At 47.6% G+C, this 22124-nt stretch overlaps 1 protein-coding gene across 1 annotated transcript in view; it reads right to left on the bottom strand.

Moving 5' to 3' along the window:
- LOC119434875 (uncharacterized) overlaps nucleotides 1-22124 on the bottom strand; it is a gene marked incomplete at its 3' end in the record, with an annotated part of 71065 nt that overhangs the window by 9990 nt on the left and 38951 nt on the right. Inside the window, 3 exon segments of the mRNA XM_037701919.2 lie at nucleotides 6393-6485; nucleotides 7671-8343; nucleotides 21206-21300. Of these exon segments, the coding sequence (XP_037557847.2) occupies nucleotides 6393-6485; nucleotides 7671-8343; nucleotides 21206-21300 (861 nt within the window).

Here is a 22124-nt window from a genome sequence, read left to right on the forward strand (position 1 = left end):
CGATCTTGAAATCCTATGGCTTAAATGTCATGCCGCACCTCATTCAGTTCTGCTAGGCGTTTTCTATAGACGCCCTCATAGTACTCCAGACTTGTCTTTCAAACTGAATAACATCCTAAGTAAAATAACAACCAAACACCCCAACATCCATGTAATTCTATTTGGATACTTTAATTTTCCTGATATCGATTGGTCAAGCCGGCCTGCACCAGCGGTTACATCAAGGGAATTAAACGAGTTCCTCGAGGTGTGCCTCAACTTTAACTTATTCCAAATGCTCATAGAACCAACCCGTGTTACCGGTAACTGCCAGAATATTCTAGACTTTGTCTTAACAAGTAATCCCGAGAGCGTGTCATCTATCGCGTATCTTCCCGAAATCAGTGACCATCTAAAGTCATTCACGTCGACTTCGTAATTAAGCCCGTTTTCACTCCGACTGTTAAAACACTATTCCTTTGTATGATAAGGGTAATTACGAAGCAATTAATCATGAACTGACGCAATTTTACCCCTCTTTTGAAAGTGCCCGTCTTTGTCATAACGTAGGCGAAAAGTGGCTGATTTTCAAAGAGAAACTACAAAATCTGGTTGGCAAATACATTGGCCAAATAACATTAAATCTAATTCAGCACAACCCTGGTTCAATAAAGCATTGAAACGATTAGAAAACAAGAAAAAACGTCTCTTCCGCGCAGCTAAGTCCCATAACACCCCTGATGCATGGAATAAGTATAAAACCGTGGAAACTGCTTATTTGGAAGCCATAAGTCACGCTAAACGCCCATTCTTTTATTCTGATGTACCGAACATGCTTAAGAACAACCCCCAAAAATTCTGGCAAGTCATAAATCCACAGGACACGCGCACAATTACCTTATCCAATGAGTCAGGTGATGCCCTAACCGACGCGGAATGCGCCCACGTGTTTAACGCCGCCTTTGCATCAGTTTTCAATCAAGAAACTGAACTGTCATTTTCTATTATGGAAGCGAACTTTGAATGTACCATGCCACCAATTACATTTTTCCCATCCGGCATTTCATCCCTAATAGACAAGATCAAACTTTCATCATCAGCCGGTGTGGACAACATTACGTCAAAACTTCTGAAAACACTAAACATATTTGTGCAGCATATCTCTGTGTACTATTTTCACAGGCAATTTAAACAGGCATGCTGCCTCCAGGCTGGAAACATGGAAAGGTCGTTCCAGTCCACAAATCGGGTAACAAACGCTCCCCATTAAATTATCGCCCCATCTCATTAACCAGTGTACCCTGCAAAATCCTTGAACATATCATCTACACACATATCATGGACTTCCTTGATGCTAACCTTTTTTTTCACCCTGCGCAGCATGGCTTCAGGAAAGGTTTTTCCTGCGAAACGCAGCTAGCTATGTTTGTTCACGACCTACATGTTAACCTTGACTCAAACTTCCAGACTGACGCCATCTTCCTAGATTTCGCAAAAGCTTTTGACAAACTTCCTCATGAGCGTCTACTACTGAAACTTGCCGCGTTAGATCTTAATGCCGATATCTTAGCATGGATTAAAGAATTCTTAAGTAACCGTTCACATTCAGTCTATGTCAACAATCAAATATCTAATTCTATCCCGTAACCTCAGGCGTCCCTCAAGGGTCCGTCCTTGGTCCACTTCTATTTATAATTTACATTAATGACTTACCAATGCATGTATCTTCTAAAATCCGTATGTTTGCAGATGATTGCGTAAATTGTCGTAATATTAACAGCGTTTCCGATAACACGTCTCTCCAGAACGACCTGGGAAGTGTGCAAGAATGGTGCAATATTTGGCTAATGGAACTAAACCCTAATGAATGTAAAACTGTATCCTTCCATCGCCGTAAAATCCACTTGTTTTCACGTACCAAATTGCTGGCGCCTACCTTGAACTACTTCCTTCCTAGAAATATCTCCGAGTAACCCTTTGTAGTGATTTTACCTGGGCAACGCACATTGCGAACATCCTTTCATCTGCTAACAAAACGCTCGGTTTTTTAAAACGCCATTTGCGCCACGTCCCTCAAAAAGAAAAAATCACTGGCTTATCAGTCTCTCGTCAGGACGAAACTAGAAAACGCATCCCCCATTTGGAACCCGCATCAAGTACATCTCATCAATCAACTTGAATCGCTTCAAAATCGAGCTGCACGATTTATTCATTCTAAGTACTCTACGAAATCAGCACATCGGCACTGAAAACAGAATCCGGTTTATAATTGCTTGCATCTCGTCGCCGCATTGCTAGTCTTTGTCTTTTTCACAAGTTTTTTTTACAGCTCGCTCGGCAAGCCACCATATATTCTCCCCCCGGCACGCATCTCCAGTCGCACCGGTCACCAGCAACAAGTTGCGCGCCCGCGTACGCGCACCGTCACTTTTTCGTCTTCATTCTCTTTTCGTGCAGCAACAGACTGGAATGGCCTTTCTAATGCAATCACAGTCACAACCTGTCCGTCAACATTTTTAACACCGTAACAAATTGCCTTGCATTGTAATAAAATATGGCTTTCAATTTTTTTATGTATACCCACCCCTTATGTGATACCCCTTCAGTGGGGTGGTCTTTAAGGTGATAAAATGAAATGAAAGGTAGTTTATAGGCTTGTTGCAAAAAATGGAGAGCAATTCAGCCATTTCGCCAGATACCTTGCACGAAGAGCACGTCGCCGCCGGAAGAGGATCTGCGTACGTTTCCTTTCAGAGCAGTCGCTCCCTATTAATGCCCTCCGAAGGAATATCCAAGCCTGCAAGAACTCACTGACTTGGCTTCGTTGATCCGTGAAGATAGTGAAATTCACTGTTCGTTAATCGCTTATAAATGAAGGCGATCGTTTGCATTTTAGAGTCCTTAATATCCGTATGGCAACGATCACCGAGCCTCACATTATACAGCTGGCCTCGCCACTGCGTCCGAGACAGGATGGCGGATGTGACCAGTGTTCCCAGATGAGTATGAGTTTTCAATATCCTGTATTCCTTTGCTGCCCTTTTTAACAGCGAAGCTGTTTAAGCTATCCGTAAAACTGTGCTGTGCTTGTCGACCGAAAAAACATCGCTGAGCGATGAGTCACCTGCGTTGCCTAGCAACCACATTGCGGAGCGGCGTGTGCATCGCCTCTCTCCGTGCCGTGCACATGTTGCCTTGACATGGGACGTTAAGGAGAGGGAAGGAGAGCATGCGCGCTGCCCGCGCAAGGCCAGGCAGAGGAAGGCGAGCGAGAGGGAGAGAAATTATAGCAGCATCAACGAGGCAACGCGCAAAGCTGCTGCCGACGCCATCCACGTTTCCCCGCGTTCGCGCCGAACGCGCGCGGTGTCCGTGACTGCAGCCAGCGCCTCTGGCGGCGGCTCGGCAGGTTTCGATCAGCCACGCCCCGGCAAATGTGGAGGCGCAGCTTGGCCGTGACGTCACCAGGGAGATAAAGCTCGGGGCTGCCGCGACGGCGGCAGAACTCTCGTTGACTTTGTGGTGAGTCATGTAGCCTTGACATGGGACGACCAAAGAAGGTCCGGACACCCGAAGAAGCAGCAGCTCATCTTGAAGTGAGTCTCGCGGCCAAGCGAGAATCTGGGTGTCGGCGGCGAGCCGATTCGGAATACCGTGCCCAGCAGCACTTGGCATTTCCTAGCAAAACTTAGCCTAGCCTAGTAAAACCTGGAAGAAGCTAGGTCGATTACCAGCCCCACTGTTTATTCCAGCCTTGCACCACTAGTGCAAGCTGCCCGCGTTTTTTCTTTTTTGAACTGATAACTTATCAACCAACCTGTTGACAATATCTGGCTAGGTTGAGAAATAATCTAACGATTTAGGAAATATTTCTTCATGGGTGATATTACATACAAAGTGATAAAATGCTTGGTTTTCCAGGTCCTTCAAACAATCATAAACAAAAAAAGAAACATTTGCGTGGTAAAGATAAAATCCAGCGCACGCACATGCAATAAATACTATTGTAACGGATGGGATGGATTATTTACAAGAATGATGGATGGTTAGCGTAGCACAAGGGACAGGACGGTCATCCAAGCCCAACAGGCAGCGGCCAGCTCCCCGCGCACACTTCTACTTCCTCTTCCTTCGGCTGCGGGGCAGCGTGACAATTTCTCCGGGGGCAGACGAAGCTCGCCGAGCGAGTTACACAGCAGTGTACCATATCTCCGGGGGCAGACGAAGTTCTCTGAGCGAGTTATAGCCTGATGGTGGTACAGTTTGAGTCGGGCGACGCGCACGACTTGCGTGTTACGCGAGCGCCAGTTGTGCGAAGTCGCTCTCGCGATGGACGTAGGTCACGTCACTCAGTCGTTTCAGTATGACGTATGGGCCGGTGCGTCGTGACAGAAATTTCATGCACAGCCCCTTTTTTCCGCACAGGTGTCCAAAGCCAAACAAAGTCCACAGGAGTAAATGTGACGAGCATATGTCGAGCTTCATAACGGGTCTGGCACGATCTTGAGAGGAGAGAGTCCTGAGGGGGGCCAGTCGACGCGCTTCTTCGGCACGGCATAAAGTCTGGCCTAATGAATAGTCTTCATGGGGACCAGGGAAGGATGGTGTCGATAAAGCTTTGGGGGTTGCGAGCATAGAGAAGAAAGAAAGGCGCGTAGCCGGGACTTCGTGCTTGGCAGTATTGTAAGCGTACGTAACAAATGGCAAGATTGAATCCCAGTTTTTGTGATCGGTGGAGACATACATGGAAAGCATGTTGGTCAGCGTACGATTTGTGCGCTCAGTGAGTCGGTTTGTTTGCGGATGGTAAGGGGTCGAATGCCGGTAATCAGATCCAACAAGACGTAGTAGTTCTTCAAAACGTCTGCCGTAAACTGCCGTCCACAATCACTAATCAAACTCCTGGAGCACCATGGTGGAGAATGACGGAGTACAGCAGGAATGATGAAACGTCTGCTGCTGTAGCCGAAGCGAGCGCCGCCGTCTCAGTGTACCGGGTCAAATAGTCCACCACACATAATCCAGCGATGACCGGAAGTAGACTTGGGGAAGGGAGCTAGCAAGCCGACACCAAATTTTTCAAATGGCACGGTCGGTGGTTTAACTGGCTGCAAGGCACCCGCAGGAAGCGTCGTTGGCTGCTTATGGCGTTGGAAAATGGCACAGCTGGAAACGTATTGCTTTACCGTCTTCCAGAGCTTGGGCCAATAGAAACGCTGGCGCAGTCGGTGAAGTGTCCGAGCAAAGCCAAGGTGGCCTGACGTGATGTCATCGTGCATGGCGTGAAGTATCATAGGCCTCAACGTCCGGGGAACCACGAGCAGAAGTGGAGCGCCTTCAGTAGAATAATTCTTCTTATACAATAAATTTTCAAAAATAATGAAAGGTGAGCTGCGTGCAGGTGCCGAGCGGCGTCAAGAATAGCTCGAATAGAAGGGTCATGCTGTTGCTCACGCTTGAAGGCGGTGGCATCAGGGAATTCGGCGGAGATGGCAAGGAGGTATTCATAAGTCGTCGTCCGTATCTCACGTGCTTGCTGACGGAAGGCGAGATAAACAGTCAGCATAGGTGTGACAGCGACCATCTTGTAAGTGATAGAAAAGTCGTATTCTTGAAGACATAATGGCCACCGAGCTAATCCGCTAGATGGATCGCGTATTCCAACCAACCAGCAAAGAGAATGGTGGTCTGTCAATATCGTGAAGTGGCGGCCGTACAAGTATCGTCGAAACTTGTAGGTGGCGAAGACTACCGCGAGGCATTCCAGTTCTGTTACGGTGTAATTGCGCTCAGCCTTGGTAAGAGTACGGCTTGCGTAGGCGATGACTTGTTGGCGTATGCTATGTATCTGTACGAGTACAGCTCCAACAGCCAGACCACTAGCATCGGTGTGAAGCTCAGTTGGGGCCTCTGGGTCAAAGTGGCGCAAAATTGGAGCTTAGGTGAGCAGAAATTTTAGTTCACGGAATGCAGACTCACACTCAGTAGTCCATTTAACGGTGAGTCCTTGTGAAGGAGTGACGTGAGCGGATGAGCTAGTCGTGCAAAGTCCTTAATGAAACGGCAAAAGTATGAACATAGTCCCAGGAAGCTGCGGAGGTCTTTCACCGTCTTTGGCTGGTTGAAGCCACGAACGGCCGCAAGGTTCTGGGGGTCTGGGCGGATGCCTTCTTTGTCGACGAGGAAACCCAAAACAAGCGTTTGACGTTCGCCAAAGTGGCACTTTTTGGAGTTTAGCATCAGTCCAGCCCGCCGTATGCAGTCAAGCCCAACTTCGAGTCGTTGGTTGTGCTCGTGAAATGTCTTGCCGTAAATGGCAAAGTCCTCCAGGTAACACATTCAGATTTCCCATCGAAGTCCCCGCAGGATAGTGTCCATGAATCGCTCGAATATCACCGGAGCATTACACAAACCGAAAGGCATTACGTTAAACTCGAAGAGTCCGTTCGGCATTACGAAGGCAGTCTTCTCCTTGTCTGGCGGGTGCATCGGTATTTGGCAGTAGCCTGAGCGCAGATTGACAGAGGAGAATTACGAGGCAGAACGTGAACAGTCAATGGCGTCATCTATTCGTGGTAGAGGATACACATCCTTCTTCATTACTGCGTTTAGGCGTCTGTAGTCGACGCAGAATCGCCACGAATCATCTTTCTTCTTGACCAATATGACTGGAGCCGCCCAGGGACTATTGGACTCCTGGATGACCTTTCTGTAGCATGTCTGTAACTTGCTCGGCGATCACTTTGCGCTCGGCAGGAGAGACGCGGTACGGTTTTCTGTCGTATTGGCGACGCCGTTCCATTATTGATGCGGTGGTGCACGCGCGAGTGCGGTGGTGACTGCAGACGCTCTTGAGCAAAGTCAAACACTGACGCATAGCGGGCAAGGAGCTCTTGGGGCGCTTGTTGGTGGGAAGAGGGGAGCAATTTATTAATCATGCTCCTAAATTTTGAAGAGTGGTCACTGAGTGGCGGGCTCGCGTCGATAGAAGTAGCTACCGCACGTATGCTCGCAACACTATCTTCTTCAAAGCATGCTACCTTCAGTCCGGCAGGCAAAATAACTCACTCGGAGGACACATTCTCCGTCCAAACGTGAGCACAACCTTCTATGACTTCGATCAGTGACCGAGAGCCAAGTACATTCTTCTTTAGAGTGTTGACGTATTCAGCTTCAATTATTCCACAGCAGGAACTAATAAGGACGCGGACGAGATCACAGGAATGAACATTGCCGTCTGTGCAGGCAAAAGTACATCAGTGGACACGGAAAATACTTCTTGACGATCGGATGGAATGGCGTCTAGCGCGGGTGGTCTGGTATCGCTGCTGAGTGAAATTGCACCAGCCCTGCAATGTTGCTCCACACTCCCGTAAAAAGTCATACCAAGAATTATGTCATGCGTGGCGCGTGCTGGTACAATAAATTCGGTTCTAAATGCCTTTCCACCAACGGTTATCACGACGGAACATACCCCCACATGACGTAACAGTTCACCGCCAACTCCGCGAAACGTGGTACTTCCATCCCAAGCAAACATCACTCTCGGTCCGAGGCGATTCTTGAACGCAAGACACATCACAGACACAGACGCGCCAGTATCTACTAAAGCCACAGTATTAACACCATCGACACAAACGCACACTTTGTTCTTTACTATGACGGCAGACGGAGGTATTTGAAAAACTGACCGTCCCGCGACCTCACCTCCATCGGTCGCACCAGCATGTTTCCCTCTGGGGCGGCGTAGGCGAGCGGCGACGTGGAGATGGCGATCGACGTGTCCGAGTCGGCGGTGGAGTCAGGTTGCGGTCGGACATGGAGAGTCATTCTTTGGCATGCACGTGTAGTCTCGATGTGGCTGGCGGAAAGGGACAAATGGTTGGCAGGATGTAGCTTCCTGCATGCGAGGCGGATATGCGCGATCTCGCGGAGCACGCTGTGGGTGACGGCGGCAATACCGCGCGATGTGTCCCTGAGCCCCGCAGCTGTAGCACACAGGTGGGTTGCGATTTCATTCATGTTGGGTACAAACCTCCAAGGCACATTGTAGACGGGAGACGAGCCACGTCGAGGCTGTCTGTCATGTCGACGTTCAAAACTCGTTGCTTGTGGCTGGATCATGGTGCTCTGGGCATGGGCGTTGTCGAAAACGGGGCGGTCACCGCAGGCAGGTCGTGGCCAGGCCGCCGGCGCCTCCAAGTAGCGCTCATCAACGGAGCATTGGTGGCACACGCGGTTGGCATCTGGGCCTTGAAAATGAGCTAGTTCATCTCTTTTAACTTGCCGTACCAAAGTAGCCAGGTCGTTAGAGGCCGATACATCCACACTTGCTATGTTGGTCACGTTGTCCAGCCGACCAAACTCGGAAGAATACGGCGTGTTTCAGAGCCTCGAACGTACGACAGTGACGCCTTAAGTCGGACGGGGTGGTGAGGTCTTCCTTAGAGATAAAAAAATTGTACACATCTTCGGCAATTCCTTTGAGTAGGTGTCCGACCTTGTCCTCGTCCGACATGTTGGCGTTCACAATTCCGCAAAGCTTCAGGATTTCTGCAATATAGGTGGTACACGTCTCCCGGTAACGGCGCTCGTCGCGAAAGTGTGCTCAGCCTTTTTCTGTTTCGAAGGCGAATCGCCAAAGCATTCTTTATCGCTTCGACGAAGCTGCCCCAAGTCGTGAGCGAGCCCCCATTATTGTCGAACCACATGAGGGCAGTTCCCGCAAAAAAAGACAACATTAGAGAGCTGCGCAGCCATGCTCCATTCATTGTGGCAGGGGCGTAGCCAGGGGGGGGGGTTCAACCCCCCCCCCCCCCGAAATTTTTCCGCACCCCCCCCCCCCCCCCACTTACCACCTTTGTTTTCGTCGCTTCGCGCTGACATAATTCAGGAAACCGGTGCTACTATCACAATTTCATTCCTGGCCGCTTCCGTTTGGGTTGGTAATTTACAGCGAATCATGTCTGCATATGAAAAAAAAACTGTCACGGTGTTGTCAAGGCTTTGACAGTCTGTGAAGTTTTGGGCGAAAATGTGGCGGCCGCATTCTGAAGCAACAAATGCGCAACAAATGAAGCAACAAATGCGGCAGCCGCATTTTAGATGATGGCGAAAACGCTTGAGGCCCGTTTACTTAGATTTAGGTGCACGTTAAAGACCCCAGGTGGTCGAAATCTCCGGTATAAATTTCCGCCGCTTCCCTTCAGGTGCCAGTTAGGCCGCGCTCGCGCAGGCTACGTTCACACTTGGTCTCGAAGCTGTCGGAAACGGCAAAATCTTCCAAAATCCGCCCGCCTAGGCGTCAAAACAGGCAGAAAAACAGGCTGCGAGCCAAATTGGTCTCGGGCCGATTTTTTCGCCATGGCGAAGCGGAAACGTGGCGGAAAGTCGTTCTGCTTCACTGGAAGCTACACTAGCATGTAAGCAAACGGTCGTAAAATTGAACATGACACCAAAAGTGTAGGCTGATGCTGATCGACGCGATCAAGAACCAGCCCTTGCTCTACGACAAGAGTGGCACTAAAACGTACTGTCAGCAATACTCGCGATAGTATTAAACGTCGCGCGACCGGAGGTGCGGCAACGAAGCCTTGGCGTGACCCAACTTCTCGCGCTTTTGCAAGGCCAGGCGAACCCACCATCGTCGTTTCCGAGGTGTCCGCGTCTTCCGTTTATTCATTGTCCATTTCTAGAAAACAAGTAGGTAGAAGTATAAAGCCATTTCTTCTTCCACTTCCATGGCAGACAATAGTTAGGCAGATTCCTCGTTGGCGCTCCATAATTCTCCTCGACGTGTACGGTATGTTGCAGAAGTCGCGGGGTGCTTTTCTCGTCGCGACGATAGATTGCATGGGAGCGTAGTCTCAAGTAGGACGCGCAGGCTTTGGCGAGCCCCAACAAAAGGGCCAGCCCGGGTTTTAGCTGTGGTGTTCCCGTTGCCCCTTGGTGTCCTGGAGGCGCCGACAATACGAAATGATGAAATGTTATTACAGCTTGTAAATAAAAGCTATTAAATAAATATTATCACGCCTAGGCACCAACCTGTGACTCAGCGCTACCGCGCCCGTGTGCGGAGAATTACGGAATGCCAACGAGGAATTTACCGAAGGTCGCAGATGACACGCGAAGTTGCGTAAAATGACCACTTTTGATAACGGTACGTGGGTCAAAGAATGAACATACCGCTCGAAATAATGCGATAGTGAGCGCCACCACGCCGACAAACGTACGCTGACTAGATGGACCTGGACGAAAACGGCAGCGGCGGCCACGACGGTAGCAAAACAAATGTGAACAACTTGTACAGGCGCGGAAAAAATTTTCCGGCCGCTTTGGCGTTTCCCGCCGTTTCGGCCTTTCCGCCCGCTTGCCGCTTCCCAAGTGTGAACGTAAGCTTAGTCTGCGCAAGAAACGTCTCTTGTTTGCGATTGCGCCCTACGGAAGGCTGGTAATTACTGTGTGTTGTTGAATCCCAAACCAGCAATTACGGAAGGCTGGTAGTTGCTGTTTGTTGTGGAATCCCAAACCAGCAATGTACACACGAAGGGGTTGATGACAGCAGTGAAATTCCACCGACTCGCAACAGAATGCACGAAACAGACAGCCGACAAGCATGAATTACTGCTGTACGCAGTACAGCGTAAGTAAACTCTTGTTGCAGGCGCTGACAGTTCTCGTCGGAGTTCACGCGTCCTGAGAAATTGATTATGTGCACTATGCACTGAACAATACCGGAGTTCATTCCTTTATCACTAGTACACCAATCAGTCGAGATTCTGTGAGGTACAAGGCCGCTTCCTGTTTGCACCGGCGTAAGTGAAGCAGAAATGGGTTGCACGCACTCCTTAATATGCGTACACATGCCATATATATGCTGTGCGGTGAAATATTCTGTACAATTCTGAATCTGTTGACGTAAAGGCAAATGACGGCTGCACGCTCGCACACAGCGGAAGTCACAGCGGCCCATGCACTTGCCGCAGGAAATGCAACCCTCCCGTATGAGGAAGCAGGGCGACGAAAGCTTCGAAAAAAAAAGCCTTACGCGTTTTTCACGTATTTAAATTTTCTAGCGCAAAGACGCAGCGAACAAGCTATGGGAGTAGGTATATAGCTGGTCACACGTGCATTTTCACGCGTATAGCCGTCCTTGACTTGTGAAACGCACTTCGCCCAGACGAGGACGACGCCATCTACGCTTAACGGAAATTAACTATTAATGATGTCTTCTCCGATCGCACGGGTCGTCTCAATGATGTGTTTTCGAAGACGGGTCCATTCAGTGGCGCGATGAGAGACCGTTGCTCCCAAACGCCCACTGTTCCTATCGTACTTACTGTATTTACTGAGCTTACTTTACTTTTTACTTAATTGCGTCACAAGCACACGCACACGCGAGGGGGGGGGGTGGTCCATGTCTTTGATATACATGTATAGGGTCTGCTTAAACTACCGATATTTATTATCGATCACGTGACCTAGGGAAAGCGGAAGTTTGCCCCCCCCCCCCCCCGAAAAAATTTCTGGCTACGCCCCTGCATTGTGGCCGCTCACCCTCTCGTACTGTCTCAACCAGTCCTCGACGTCCGCATTCGCTTTGCCTGAGAATGTGCGTACTTCTCGATGAGATGTCCAGTAAGCGGCTTGCCTCGGGCTAATGCTTTCTGTCGCGATGTCTCGCGAACGTCGCCTCCGTCCGAATCGCCATGTCGACGTCTCCCTAGTGGTTAGCCCAGCCAACCGTTTACTGGCGTCGAAGGGGTAGTAGAGCTCGGTCGTCCAGCGTGACGTACCCAGCACCTTCTACCAAATTGTAATGGATGGGATGGTTATTTACACGAATGATGGATGGTTAGCGTAGCACAAGGGACAGGACGGTCATCCAAGCCCAACAGGCAGCGGCCAGCTCCTCGCGCACACTCTACTTTCTTCTCCTTCGGCTGCGCCGTGCAGCGTAACACTATGTATCCAGAAATGCTTACGTCACCGTGATTCCGAAAGTAAAGTGCTCCATTTAATGCGAAACATTATTTGCCTCATTTCAAGCACTTGCTGTAGGTACGTTCCGGTCTCGCGCGCTTCCGGGCTTCTTCAAGTGTCCGATGGCGAGACGCAACCTGTGTGTCCCAGCATAGCGTCACACGTTTTAACTATTGGGCCACGATGAGACTTTTCTTTAACGTTCTGTGCGAACTACTGCGCGATTTGACGTGTCGTTGTGGTCATCTTTGGTTTTTCTATGCCTACAGAAGCTGGTTGCTGCTCTAGCCACAAGTGGAGTTCGTGCCGCGATGCCGCGTGCGCACCTCCCAATAAAGTGGAAAGTTCAGTCACGTGACGCAAAGCTCGGTTCCCTCCAACATCATGCGATATAGTGTTGCCAATTGAGAGCTAGTATTGGGTATAAAAAGTCTCAGTTTCGCCCGAAAGGCGAAGCATTAATTGCGATAGCAAATTAGTAGAGAGCTATACGGAGTAAGGATAGTAGGTTTATCGGCTGTATAACCTTGGACACATTTGCTTACTAACTGAATTAACAAGCATGGTGTCAGTGCGCACAAGCAAACATGAATAGTTCACACTCGATGACAAGACAGCCGGTGTGAAAAGCAAGCGCGGCAACAGCAGCGAGCCAAGGGTCTTGCGGTCGATCGCTTCAACGGAAACTCAGCAGCGAAAGCACAGTGCATACAAAGGTAGGAGCCGTGTGCAGATCGCTTTCAAGAGACGGTGCGCGCGACCGCCCGCAGCTGCGCAGAATTAGCACTTTCTGGCAGAGTACAAGCCGCACCCCTTCCTCCCGCGCTGCCTTCCCGCTTTCATCCTTTCGCGTGCGCGATTGAGTCTCCAGGTCCCCTTGTGCCCGGTCGCAAGATACGCAGTTGGTGCCGCAGTACAGCGTCGCCCGCCCTGCCTCCCTCTCCATCCCCGCACGATCTTTCGCGCGATAGAAGAAGTCGCGTATGCTCTCCGCTGTGCGTTCGCTGTCCGTGAAAGCGCGAGTCCCTCGCGCGCTTTCACTCGCACATACAGCATACGGCGCGCGGCGCGCGGCGATAATTTTATCGCCCTTGGACTTACGGAACTCACCGCAACGGCCAATCCGCTTGGAGTGTTCATAGAATTGCTATCGCAGTAATAAACATATGAGTGACGCGCTGCTTGGATCATGGAGGATGGAACCCATTGATTGCGCCCGCATTATGTGGAAATTGGCTAGGCTCGAGTACGCCTAGCCGTTCCCTTTGTGAGGACGCCCTCGCGTTGGTGACGGCGTGGGCTGGCGCGGGTATTTTCATCCACGTCGTGTTTTCTCTCGCGAAGAATGGCCATACGGTTCTATCTGACACCGTTTCTGGCACTCGCTATCTTCGCACAGAGCGAGGAGCGCTTTCAGCCGTCTCATTCGACGTGTCCTCTGCAGGATGCGTTAGGCGCCGAAAACCGCTTGGCATCCATATGGTTGTGCGCCATTTTGACTTCTCGGCTGATCCTAGTTTCGCTTACATTGATTTCCACAGCGCATGGGATCTGCATTTCTTAAATGTGCAAGACATTTCCATATCTACCCAACGAGGAAACTCGTCCTTCCGCCTGTCTGTCACGTAAGACGCTCGCTTTCAAGTTAGGACCCGTAGCAGCGAGCGAATTGACCTTCGTGCGGCATCTCGCTTCAACAAAACTAGGCGGCGAGAACACAGCGCGCACGAAGCTATCAGAACTCGGCGCACTCTGTCCCCATCGCAGATAGCTTTACAGATAGGGCTCGCGGGGCTGTCCCATACGCAGCCGCGGTTCATAATGGTTCGACGCGAATAGCTGTTCATAATGGCTCGACGCGCATGGATAAGGCGCTGAAGAGGGATCATCATCCATCGTCAGCCTATTTTTATGTCCACTGCAGGACGAAGGCCTCTCCCTGTGATCTCCAATTACCTTTCTCTCGTGCTAGCTGACTCTAATTTCCACCTGCCAAGTTCCCCAATTTCATCACCCCACCTAGTTTTCTGCCGTCATCGACTGCGCTTCCCTTCTCTTGGTATCCACTCTGCAACTCTGATGATCCACCGGTTATCCTTGCTGCGCATTACATGGCCTGTCCAGCTTCATTTTTTTCTCTTAATGTCAAGTAGAATATCGCCTACGCCCGTTTGCTCTCTGATCCACACCACTCTTCCTGTCTCTTAACGTTAGGCCCAACATGTTCCGTTCCATCGCTCTTTGTACGTTGCTTAACTTGTTACGAGCTTCTTTGTTAACCTCCCTCATGACTCCTACAATCTACCCATGGTCGTCAGTCCCCAGCGGCTGCGGAGCACCTCACAAAGGCGGCGGTCAGACCTGCTACGCGGCCGATGGTGCTAAGAATCTCTGGGTCCAGACAGGCCGCCACTGGAAACTGCACCTGGAAACGTTCCACACTCGTACCCTATCGAGTAAGGCTAGTTTAGCAGGACTATTTGAAGAATTATCCGGTATTACCTGGGATATTATTGGTCTTAGTGAGGTTAAAAGAACTTATGAGACTTATACAGTACTGACTAACGGCCACGTCCTCTGCTACAGAGGTCTACGGATAAGAGAGAATTTGGGGTAGCATTTCTAGTCCATAAGGACATAGTGGGCAACATTGATGAATTCTACAGCATTAATGAGGGGGTAGCAGTTGTCGTAATAAAGCTTAATAGGAGGTATAGAATGAAGGTAGTATAAGCCTACGCCCCAACCTCCAGTCACGATGATGAGGAAATAGAACAGTTTTATGAAGATGGTGAATTAGCAATGAGGAAGGTGCAAACTCAGTACACTGTAGTAATGGGTGACTTCAATGCAAAAGTGGGGAAAATGCTGGATGGTGAGCAAGCAATTGGCAACTACGGCATCGATTCTAGGAACACTAGAGGAGAGATGTTGGTAGAATTTGCGGAAAGGAATAGGCTCCGAATAGTGAATACCTTCTTCAGGAAGCGCAGCAACAGGAAGTGGAACGGGAAAAGCCCTAATGGAGAAACAAGGAATGAAATAGATTTCGTACTCTCTGGCGATCCCAGCATAGTGCCGAATGAAGTGTTATGTAGGGTAAAGTTCAGTGACCATGGTTAGTGAGGTCTAGGATTTCTCTCAGTTGGAAGAGAGAAAGAGTAAAATTAGTCAAGAAGAAACAGGCCAACCTAGACGCAGTAAGAGTAAAAGCAGCCCAAGCTGGTGCTCGCAAATATGCAGCTTTATAAGACAGGAAGACGAAGACAACATAGGTGTAATGAAAGAAATCGTAACTAGGCTGATATCAGAAGCCGCAATTGAAGTGGGAGTTAAAGCACCAAGGCAACCAGTGGGTAAGATAAGATACTATTCTCTGGACTGTCAAAACTGATCAACAAGAAGAAAACAAGGGATATTCGAAATTTTAATGTCGGAAAGATTGAGGAAGCCGTCAAATAATATATTGACGCAGCATGAAATCAGGGGGAAGAAAACTTGGCATAGGACAAGGCAAAATGTATGCACTGAAAGCTAAGCAATGTAAAATCATTATCAATTTTGATGGCATAGTAAAAGTAGTGCGAGAGTTCTATACTGACCTGTACAACTCCCACAGCAGCCAAGTTACTTTTATTCAAAGAACAAATGAACAGGAAACAGAGGCTCCTTTCTTAACTAGCGATGAAATTAGAAGGGCCTTGGAAGACATGACCCGGCGAAAAGCTGTCGGAGTAGATGGAATAAAGGTCGACTTAATAAAAGACGGAGGAGGTATCATGCTTGAAAAGATTGCAGCCATTTATACTCAATGCCTCACGACTGCAAGTATGCCAGAGAACGGGAAGAACGCCAGCAATACACTAAACCACAAGAAGGGAGACGTTAGAGATCTGATAAATTATAGGTCCATTAGCTTGAAGGGGGTTAACGGCTTATAATCGGAACGTCATAAACGCACCTGGTGCCGCCACGTGCAGTAGTTGGCTTGCGCCATCAATTCACCTTGCGCTACCGCCCGCAGCAGCTCGCGTGGCCGCAACGCTGTCGTTTATACCTGTCGGATGAGGTTTCATAAGAATGATAATGACACCGAGCTGCATGGAGATGAGCAAGTGGGAGAAAGCTTACGATTACTTAGGCAACTCCCAGTGGAGTGTCTGCGTGAACTTTTTTCTTTAATATATGTACAACAAAACTGAGAGAATGGTACTACAGATATATGGGGTATCATCGAGCTGCTGTGCCCGAAGACAGATGCCACGATTGCACACATACTTCTCTCGTGCCGAAGCCGACAATCTCATTGAAATGTTTGGCACGTGTGTCCCGTGACCGTTTCGCGCATTCTTTCCTTGTGACAGCTAGCGCGTTGAGGCGCTTTGTTATACTACACTGCCTTCGTGATCGATTCATATTTCCGAGTACTTTCCTCGCAGCAGCTAAGGCTACGTAGAAGCTATGTGGCTGTGTACTGCCTGCATGACTGGCCCAGGTCGAACAGGATTTTACGTTTATTTCCCGGAGTACAAATGCAATTGTTGTTTTAATATAGACACACATGTAGATAGAAAGTGTTGCTAATCCCCCCCCCCCTCTCCTGCCCCTACACACCCTCTTACAACCGCATGTAAATGCTGGTGCTCATTGGCCCTACTTGGCCCTTGCGCCACGAAACACTATTCATCATCACCGCTTGTAATTGGTTAGCGAAAAAAGTAATTGAACTACATGGAACATTAACGAGCAAATTAAACATTTGATGCGTTACATAACTGACAAGACATTGATTAATGACAAGTAATTATTTACACGTATTTCGTTATCTAAAAGTATTGTCTTCATTGCCTACCGAATGGGGTGCGTTCCTTACACTTTTGCACAGCAATATAACAAATTCTAATTTGACCTGCTTTAGTCGAACCAGAGCAGCCCCGTCAGCACCTTCTTCTGTTTTTATATATGTTAAAGAGAGGAAGAAAAAAACTAGGGCCAATATTAAAGGCAAATAAAACATGTGTATACATTGGTGAGCACTGTTAGAGGTAACACCATATTTGCAGTTTAGCGGTTAAAAGCAGCAAAAGGTTACATGTGGTACGTGAAATCGAATCTGATATTTAATGCATAACAAGTGCCTTACCTATTGAACATTCCCTACCATCGAGTACTTTTCTGTGCGGTGCGTGCGTTATGATATTATGACCACTTGAAGACGTTTAGGCGTTTCCTTGCATATTGCATATATGTTTTAAGGTACCATTCGCTCTGATAACAGATGTACTTGCTTAGGTTCGAAAATTGCGCTAAAGAATTGCAGGAAAACGTATGTGACGTAGAGCATCAGCAGATTAATGTCGTGTTCCTGTAACAGCTGACGACATTCTGCTTTCTACGATGAGATCGGGAAGTGTGCAAGGCTACTAGCCTCGCGCTAGTAGCAGGAAAACTGAAAAGTTAGGAATACATTTCAATCTCAACTAACCTCGAGCTAAGGATCCAAATGATTTTCAACAGCGAAACTGTTTAAGCCGAGCGTTAGTCCGTAACATGCCAACAGAAATTGTGGGCCGATCCGGGTGGTAGTGCAGAATGGGTCCAAGCGCAATGGCACATACCCCTGTGAACTAGCGAAGGTGATGTAAGCCTTGACTAAATACTTGGCTGATACCTTGCGATAGCCAATCATTAGGTAATCGATAATCGATCAACAATAAATAAATTCAGGAAAAGGCTAGGGATGACTTGGCAGTGCTTAGCCTAGCCCAAATACGTGGCCACTACCTTGCGATAGCCAATCAATAGCTAATCAATTACCGATCAATAATTAATAAATTCCGGGAAATGCTCGGGATTGCTTGGTAGTTTTGATGCCGATCAGTTCCGATGTTTCTTTAGCCTCACGACACTACTAGTGCAAGCTACGCAATTTTTTTAAAACATATTTCACTGTATACTGTTTGCAAGAAAGAAACTCCATTCAATTCAATACTCACATCATCCATGTAAACAGTCACCTGTAAAAAGAAGAATGTAGCAAAAATAAATAAAATCACTATCCATATTTTTCAAAATAAATATACCAATTCATGACTTCATTGGAGCAGATAAAGGTGCAATTTTTTCCCTCAAATCATTATTCGCTCCTAATTTGTGCGATCTAATCGCTGGTTAACTTTAAAGAGGTTCATAGTTTCGCTTGAAAGGTGCAATGTTGGCCGTGATAGCAGCGTATTGTATTATGACACAAAGCGAGGCTTTTATTTTTATGGGCAGTATGAATTGCAGCAAACACGCACTTCTTACCAAAACACGGTTGGCACAACGCGCAGTAAGACTCACACGAACAGAGTGCAGGCCCATAGCAGAAACTTTTGTCGAAGGGGGGGGGGGTGCCTAATCTGAAACCTGTGGACATGTTGGGAGGAACTGACGCAGCCCCTATTGGCCGATCGAAGTGGATAGGCCATTGATGAAGCACCTTTTCCATCATGACGGCTTCAGTAACCAACTCAGCTACGGGCTTCGGGGGGCTCCGCACCGGACAAGCAAACAGCTGCTCTTTCACACCTTTTACCTTTCTTCTGCATTTAAAAATGGCACGAAACTCTGTGGTTCGTACTAACAAACCATCCAACCTAACATGTTTATTGTCCTGAAAAGTATTTTTATTCGGCGTTCTTCCTACCTTTACGCTATCGAGAGACAGGCTGTCTTTCAGTATCCTCTACCGCAGATTTATTCACCTTTTCGTTGTTATCCTAAAAACCCAAGGCCTCGAGCATGGTAACTACATCCTGGTTTACTTCTGCATGGAGACTGCGGTATAATAACTAAATAGTCTGATGGCTGCCGCGCTGTTGTGACACTCTACGCATGTACAGTTGCCATCAATATCTTTTTCTACTTGGAAGCCGTGTTCTCCGACATCCTGATACAACTACCAACAGTAGTACACTGTTCTTTGAATTACTATAACGCTTGATCTTCTGAGTTAAATTCTTGTTGATTGAGATACATTCATAGCTAGGTTATTCCTCATCGTGCCTATTAAGTATGTTTTGTGCAACCCTAATTAACATTTAAAAGCCTTTTTGCATGCCGTTGTTCGCGCCGTTTATACAATGTTTTATGGTTAGTTTAGCGGTTCTGTTCCTGCGCTGGCAATGCGACGTTTTGGTCTATACAAGTCTGTCATTACCATAGCTGCTGTCTATTTTTCATCTTATGTCTCAGTCATCTATGGAAGCAGATTTTTCCCGGTACCTGCCGCAGTTCCTAGAATGCCTAGCCTACGTCTACCTGGGGCGCTCTAACGTAAAATGATTCCAAACTATTTTGATTCCAAACTCCTGACGTCAAATTTAAGTAACCACGAACGCAAGCATCGGGCGCTGACCTGCAGCGTTGTCTGAAAACCCAATCAAACACTCTCCTCGTTTATAGGAGGTCACCTTTGTTCCCTTTCGAAACCCATAACATTGTCTCCACTCAGAGGTTTTTTCTTATCTAATTGGCTGACAAGAGGCGAGGAGCACGCTCTAGTGGAGAGGGTCTCGATGGGGCCGAGCCAGCACAGTGAAAATAGATAACCGCATGAAGAGGGTGGTGCCCGCTTCTCCGATTGGTCCGCTTCGGCTTACTTAGCTTGCGGTGGCTGGTGCAAAGGGAGGATAAGAATGCCGCTAAAACAGATCCTCAGCAAGGAATAGTTCGAGAGCGATGTCGTATGCATGCCGAAAGGGCTAGATAACGTTTACTGCCACGCAAAAAGGTTTATAATGCGCAAATAAATACATGCTCACCGGCAGTTGCGAGTAGGGAAGGCCTGATATCTGCGGGCAGCCACCTTCTATTGCTGTCAGAACGGGGCAGTTTGTGGCCATTCAGAAACATTTTCAGTTTTGTTCGGCATATTAATGCAATTTTTTCGCTTACACGTCACTTGACGTGGTTAGTTTTCGCGGTTTTTTGAGGTCGCGTGACAGACACGTGAAGTGGGCGTAGCCAGAAAAAATTGGACCAATAGCAGAGGGCTAATGGTAAAAGGCGTCGAATCAATAATGATTATTTTTCTTTTGTGCGGTTCAATCATGCATAATCAGTGTGTACACGTTATATTATATGGGGAGCTCTCGCGGTTTTCGTGCAGTCGCGTGACAGACAGGCGAAGTAGGGAGTGGCCCGAAAATGTTTTGACCAATCTGGAGGCTGATTGCAGAAATTGGAATCAAAAGAGTTTCGAATTATTTTACGTTATAGCGCCCCTGTACTGCCTCGCTTGTGGTTTTTCAGCGCGTACGTAAAGCTAGTCCTGAAACAGAGCTTCAATCTCAAGTCCAGCTAAACTTTGGATTTTAAAGACAAGGCTAAGATTCAATTTGCAGATCCTGGAACCACGGCTCTCTTCTGCACAAGTCGCACAACCTTGTGCTCGAAGTTTTGACTACGCGGTCTTGTCTTTCTGTGTAACTTTTTCTCCCTATGGTCCATATTTATGAGTGCTAAACTCTGGAAATCTCATTCCCTCTATTGGGACCTTCTGATCATAGGCACCATTCGGCATCATAAGGCAAGATTTCTTTCCACTGAACCTAAAACCTAACTCCTTTACCCTACTCTAAACAAATATCTACCAGAAGCTGAATATTCCTCAGTATTCGCAACAGCACAGTGTTACGTGGGTACATCAAACTTGACACGCATTGGTCGATTGGTCGATCCCTATACCGTGTTTTTTTCTACGTGAGTAAAATACACTTGTCTGACTCTAAGTTCCTTTCGATGTCTTTCACCAGAAGCAATAACGGGAAACCCTGGCGCAATCCTTTCTCAATATGCACCGTCTACCAGATTGTTAGCCCTTCTCATACAATGTGTACTTTGTTCTTCTGGTATATTTCTTTAGTTGTATTACATTGTCTTTCCCTGCTCCACAAACGTGCCTCAAAATTTCAGTGCTTACGTCGCCGTACACATACCAAAGGAACATATCGCTCTTTTTGGCCAGTTGTCATGACTGTGACATCAGAAATAGCTTACTGTCTATGTGCATGTCTAATTCATAACAGTGCTGAGCTCAGTCTGTACAGCCCAAACTTAAATTTCAATTTTAGGCCTTGTTGGGCGCCACCAGCCATCACCCTGAACGAATATTTCTAGAAAACTACACACTACCGTAAAGGTCAAATCGTAAATATGAACCAGTAACATGACAAAAAAAATTATCGCAAGCATTGTTTGCAAAACTTACCTTGAAAACTTCAACTAGCTCGGACGCCCGCCATGAGATGACTGCCCTGGATGAGTTAATGGCGTGTGCTGAAATCTCGTAATAGTCTACAAAAGAAAAAAAAACGAAAAAAAAACACGGAAGTGAGCCTATTAGTATGCAAGCATGATTACAAATTTCACCATGTGTTTTTAAGAAAAATAAGGGAGGTTAAGAAGTCAGAAGTGCTGCCCTTTCGCACGTCGATTTACGGCGGTACATAGAGGACTTAAATTGTTGGTAAAAAGTGATATGGATCCCACACCTTGTTGGATAGACGTGCTACGCATCAGCACTGTCACCTGTTCGAGCCATCTTTTTAAAGAAATAGCCTGCGAAATTGCTGTTCCGTTTTTTTCAGGTGAACTCCCGCGACCGGCAAAAATTACCTCCACCATAAAATGAAAGGTTTATTTGACTAATAAAAAAATACAGTTACTAAACTCTTTAGTATTTAGTAGTAAGGTACATGCTACAATTGGGATATTGACTCCAAGCTGTAGTGAAGTCATGTTTGCTTTGAACAAAGTGTAACACTAGCTCCACTTTCGAGACGTCCTGCCTTAAAATGTGCTACGGAATACATTGGCGTTCTGCTTGAAAATTTCCCAAACGCCTGAGTGAAGCGATTTCGGAACAACCGGAACTGGAGAGGCCGTGCATGTGTAGCAGACGGATATCTCGTGAGTGGAGCTTAGGGTGTGCGCTTAGCAGGTATGACTTCACTATACTGCTCGGCGTCAATGCTGCACTGGGAGCTCGTTTCCTAAAGTTAATAATAAAAGTTAATCAGTTATTACTTGTAATTAGACCACTTAATACGGCTAATTTATCGTGTGACTGCTGTCCCTCTTCAGGGTAACGCATGAGGATAGACCAAAGTGCGCCATGT

This window comes from Dermacentor silvarum, unplaced genomic scaffold, assembly GCF_013339745.2.
Source record: "Dermacentor silvarum isolate Dsil-2018 unplaced genomic scaffold, BIME_Dsil_1.4 Seq300, whole genome shotgun sequence".
NCBI lineage: Eukaryota > Metazoa > Arthropoda > Arachnida > Ixodida > Ixodidae > Dermacentor > Dermacentor silvarum.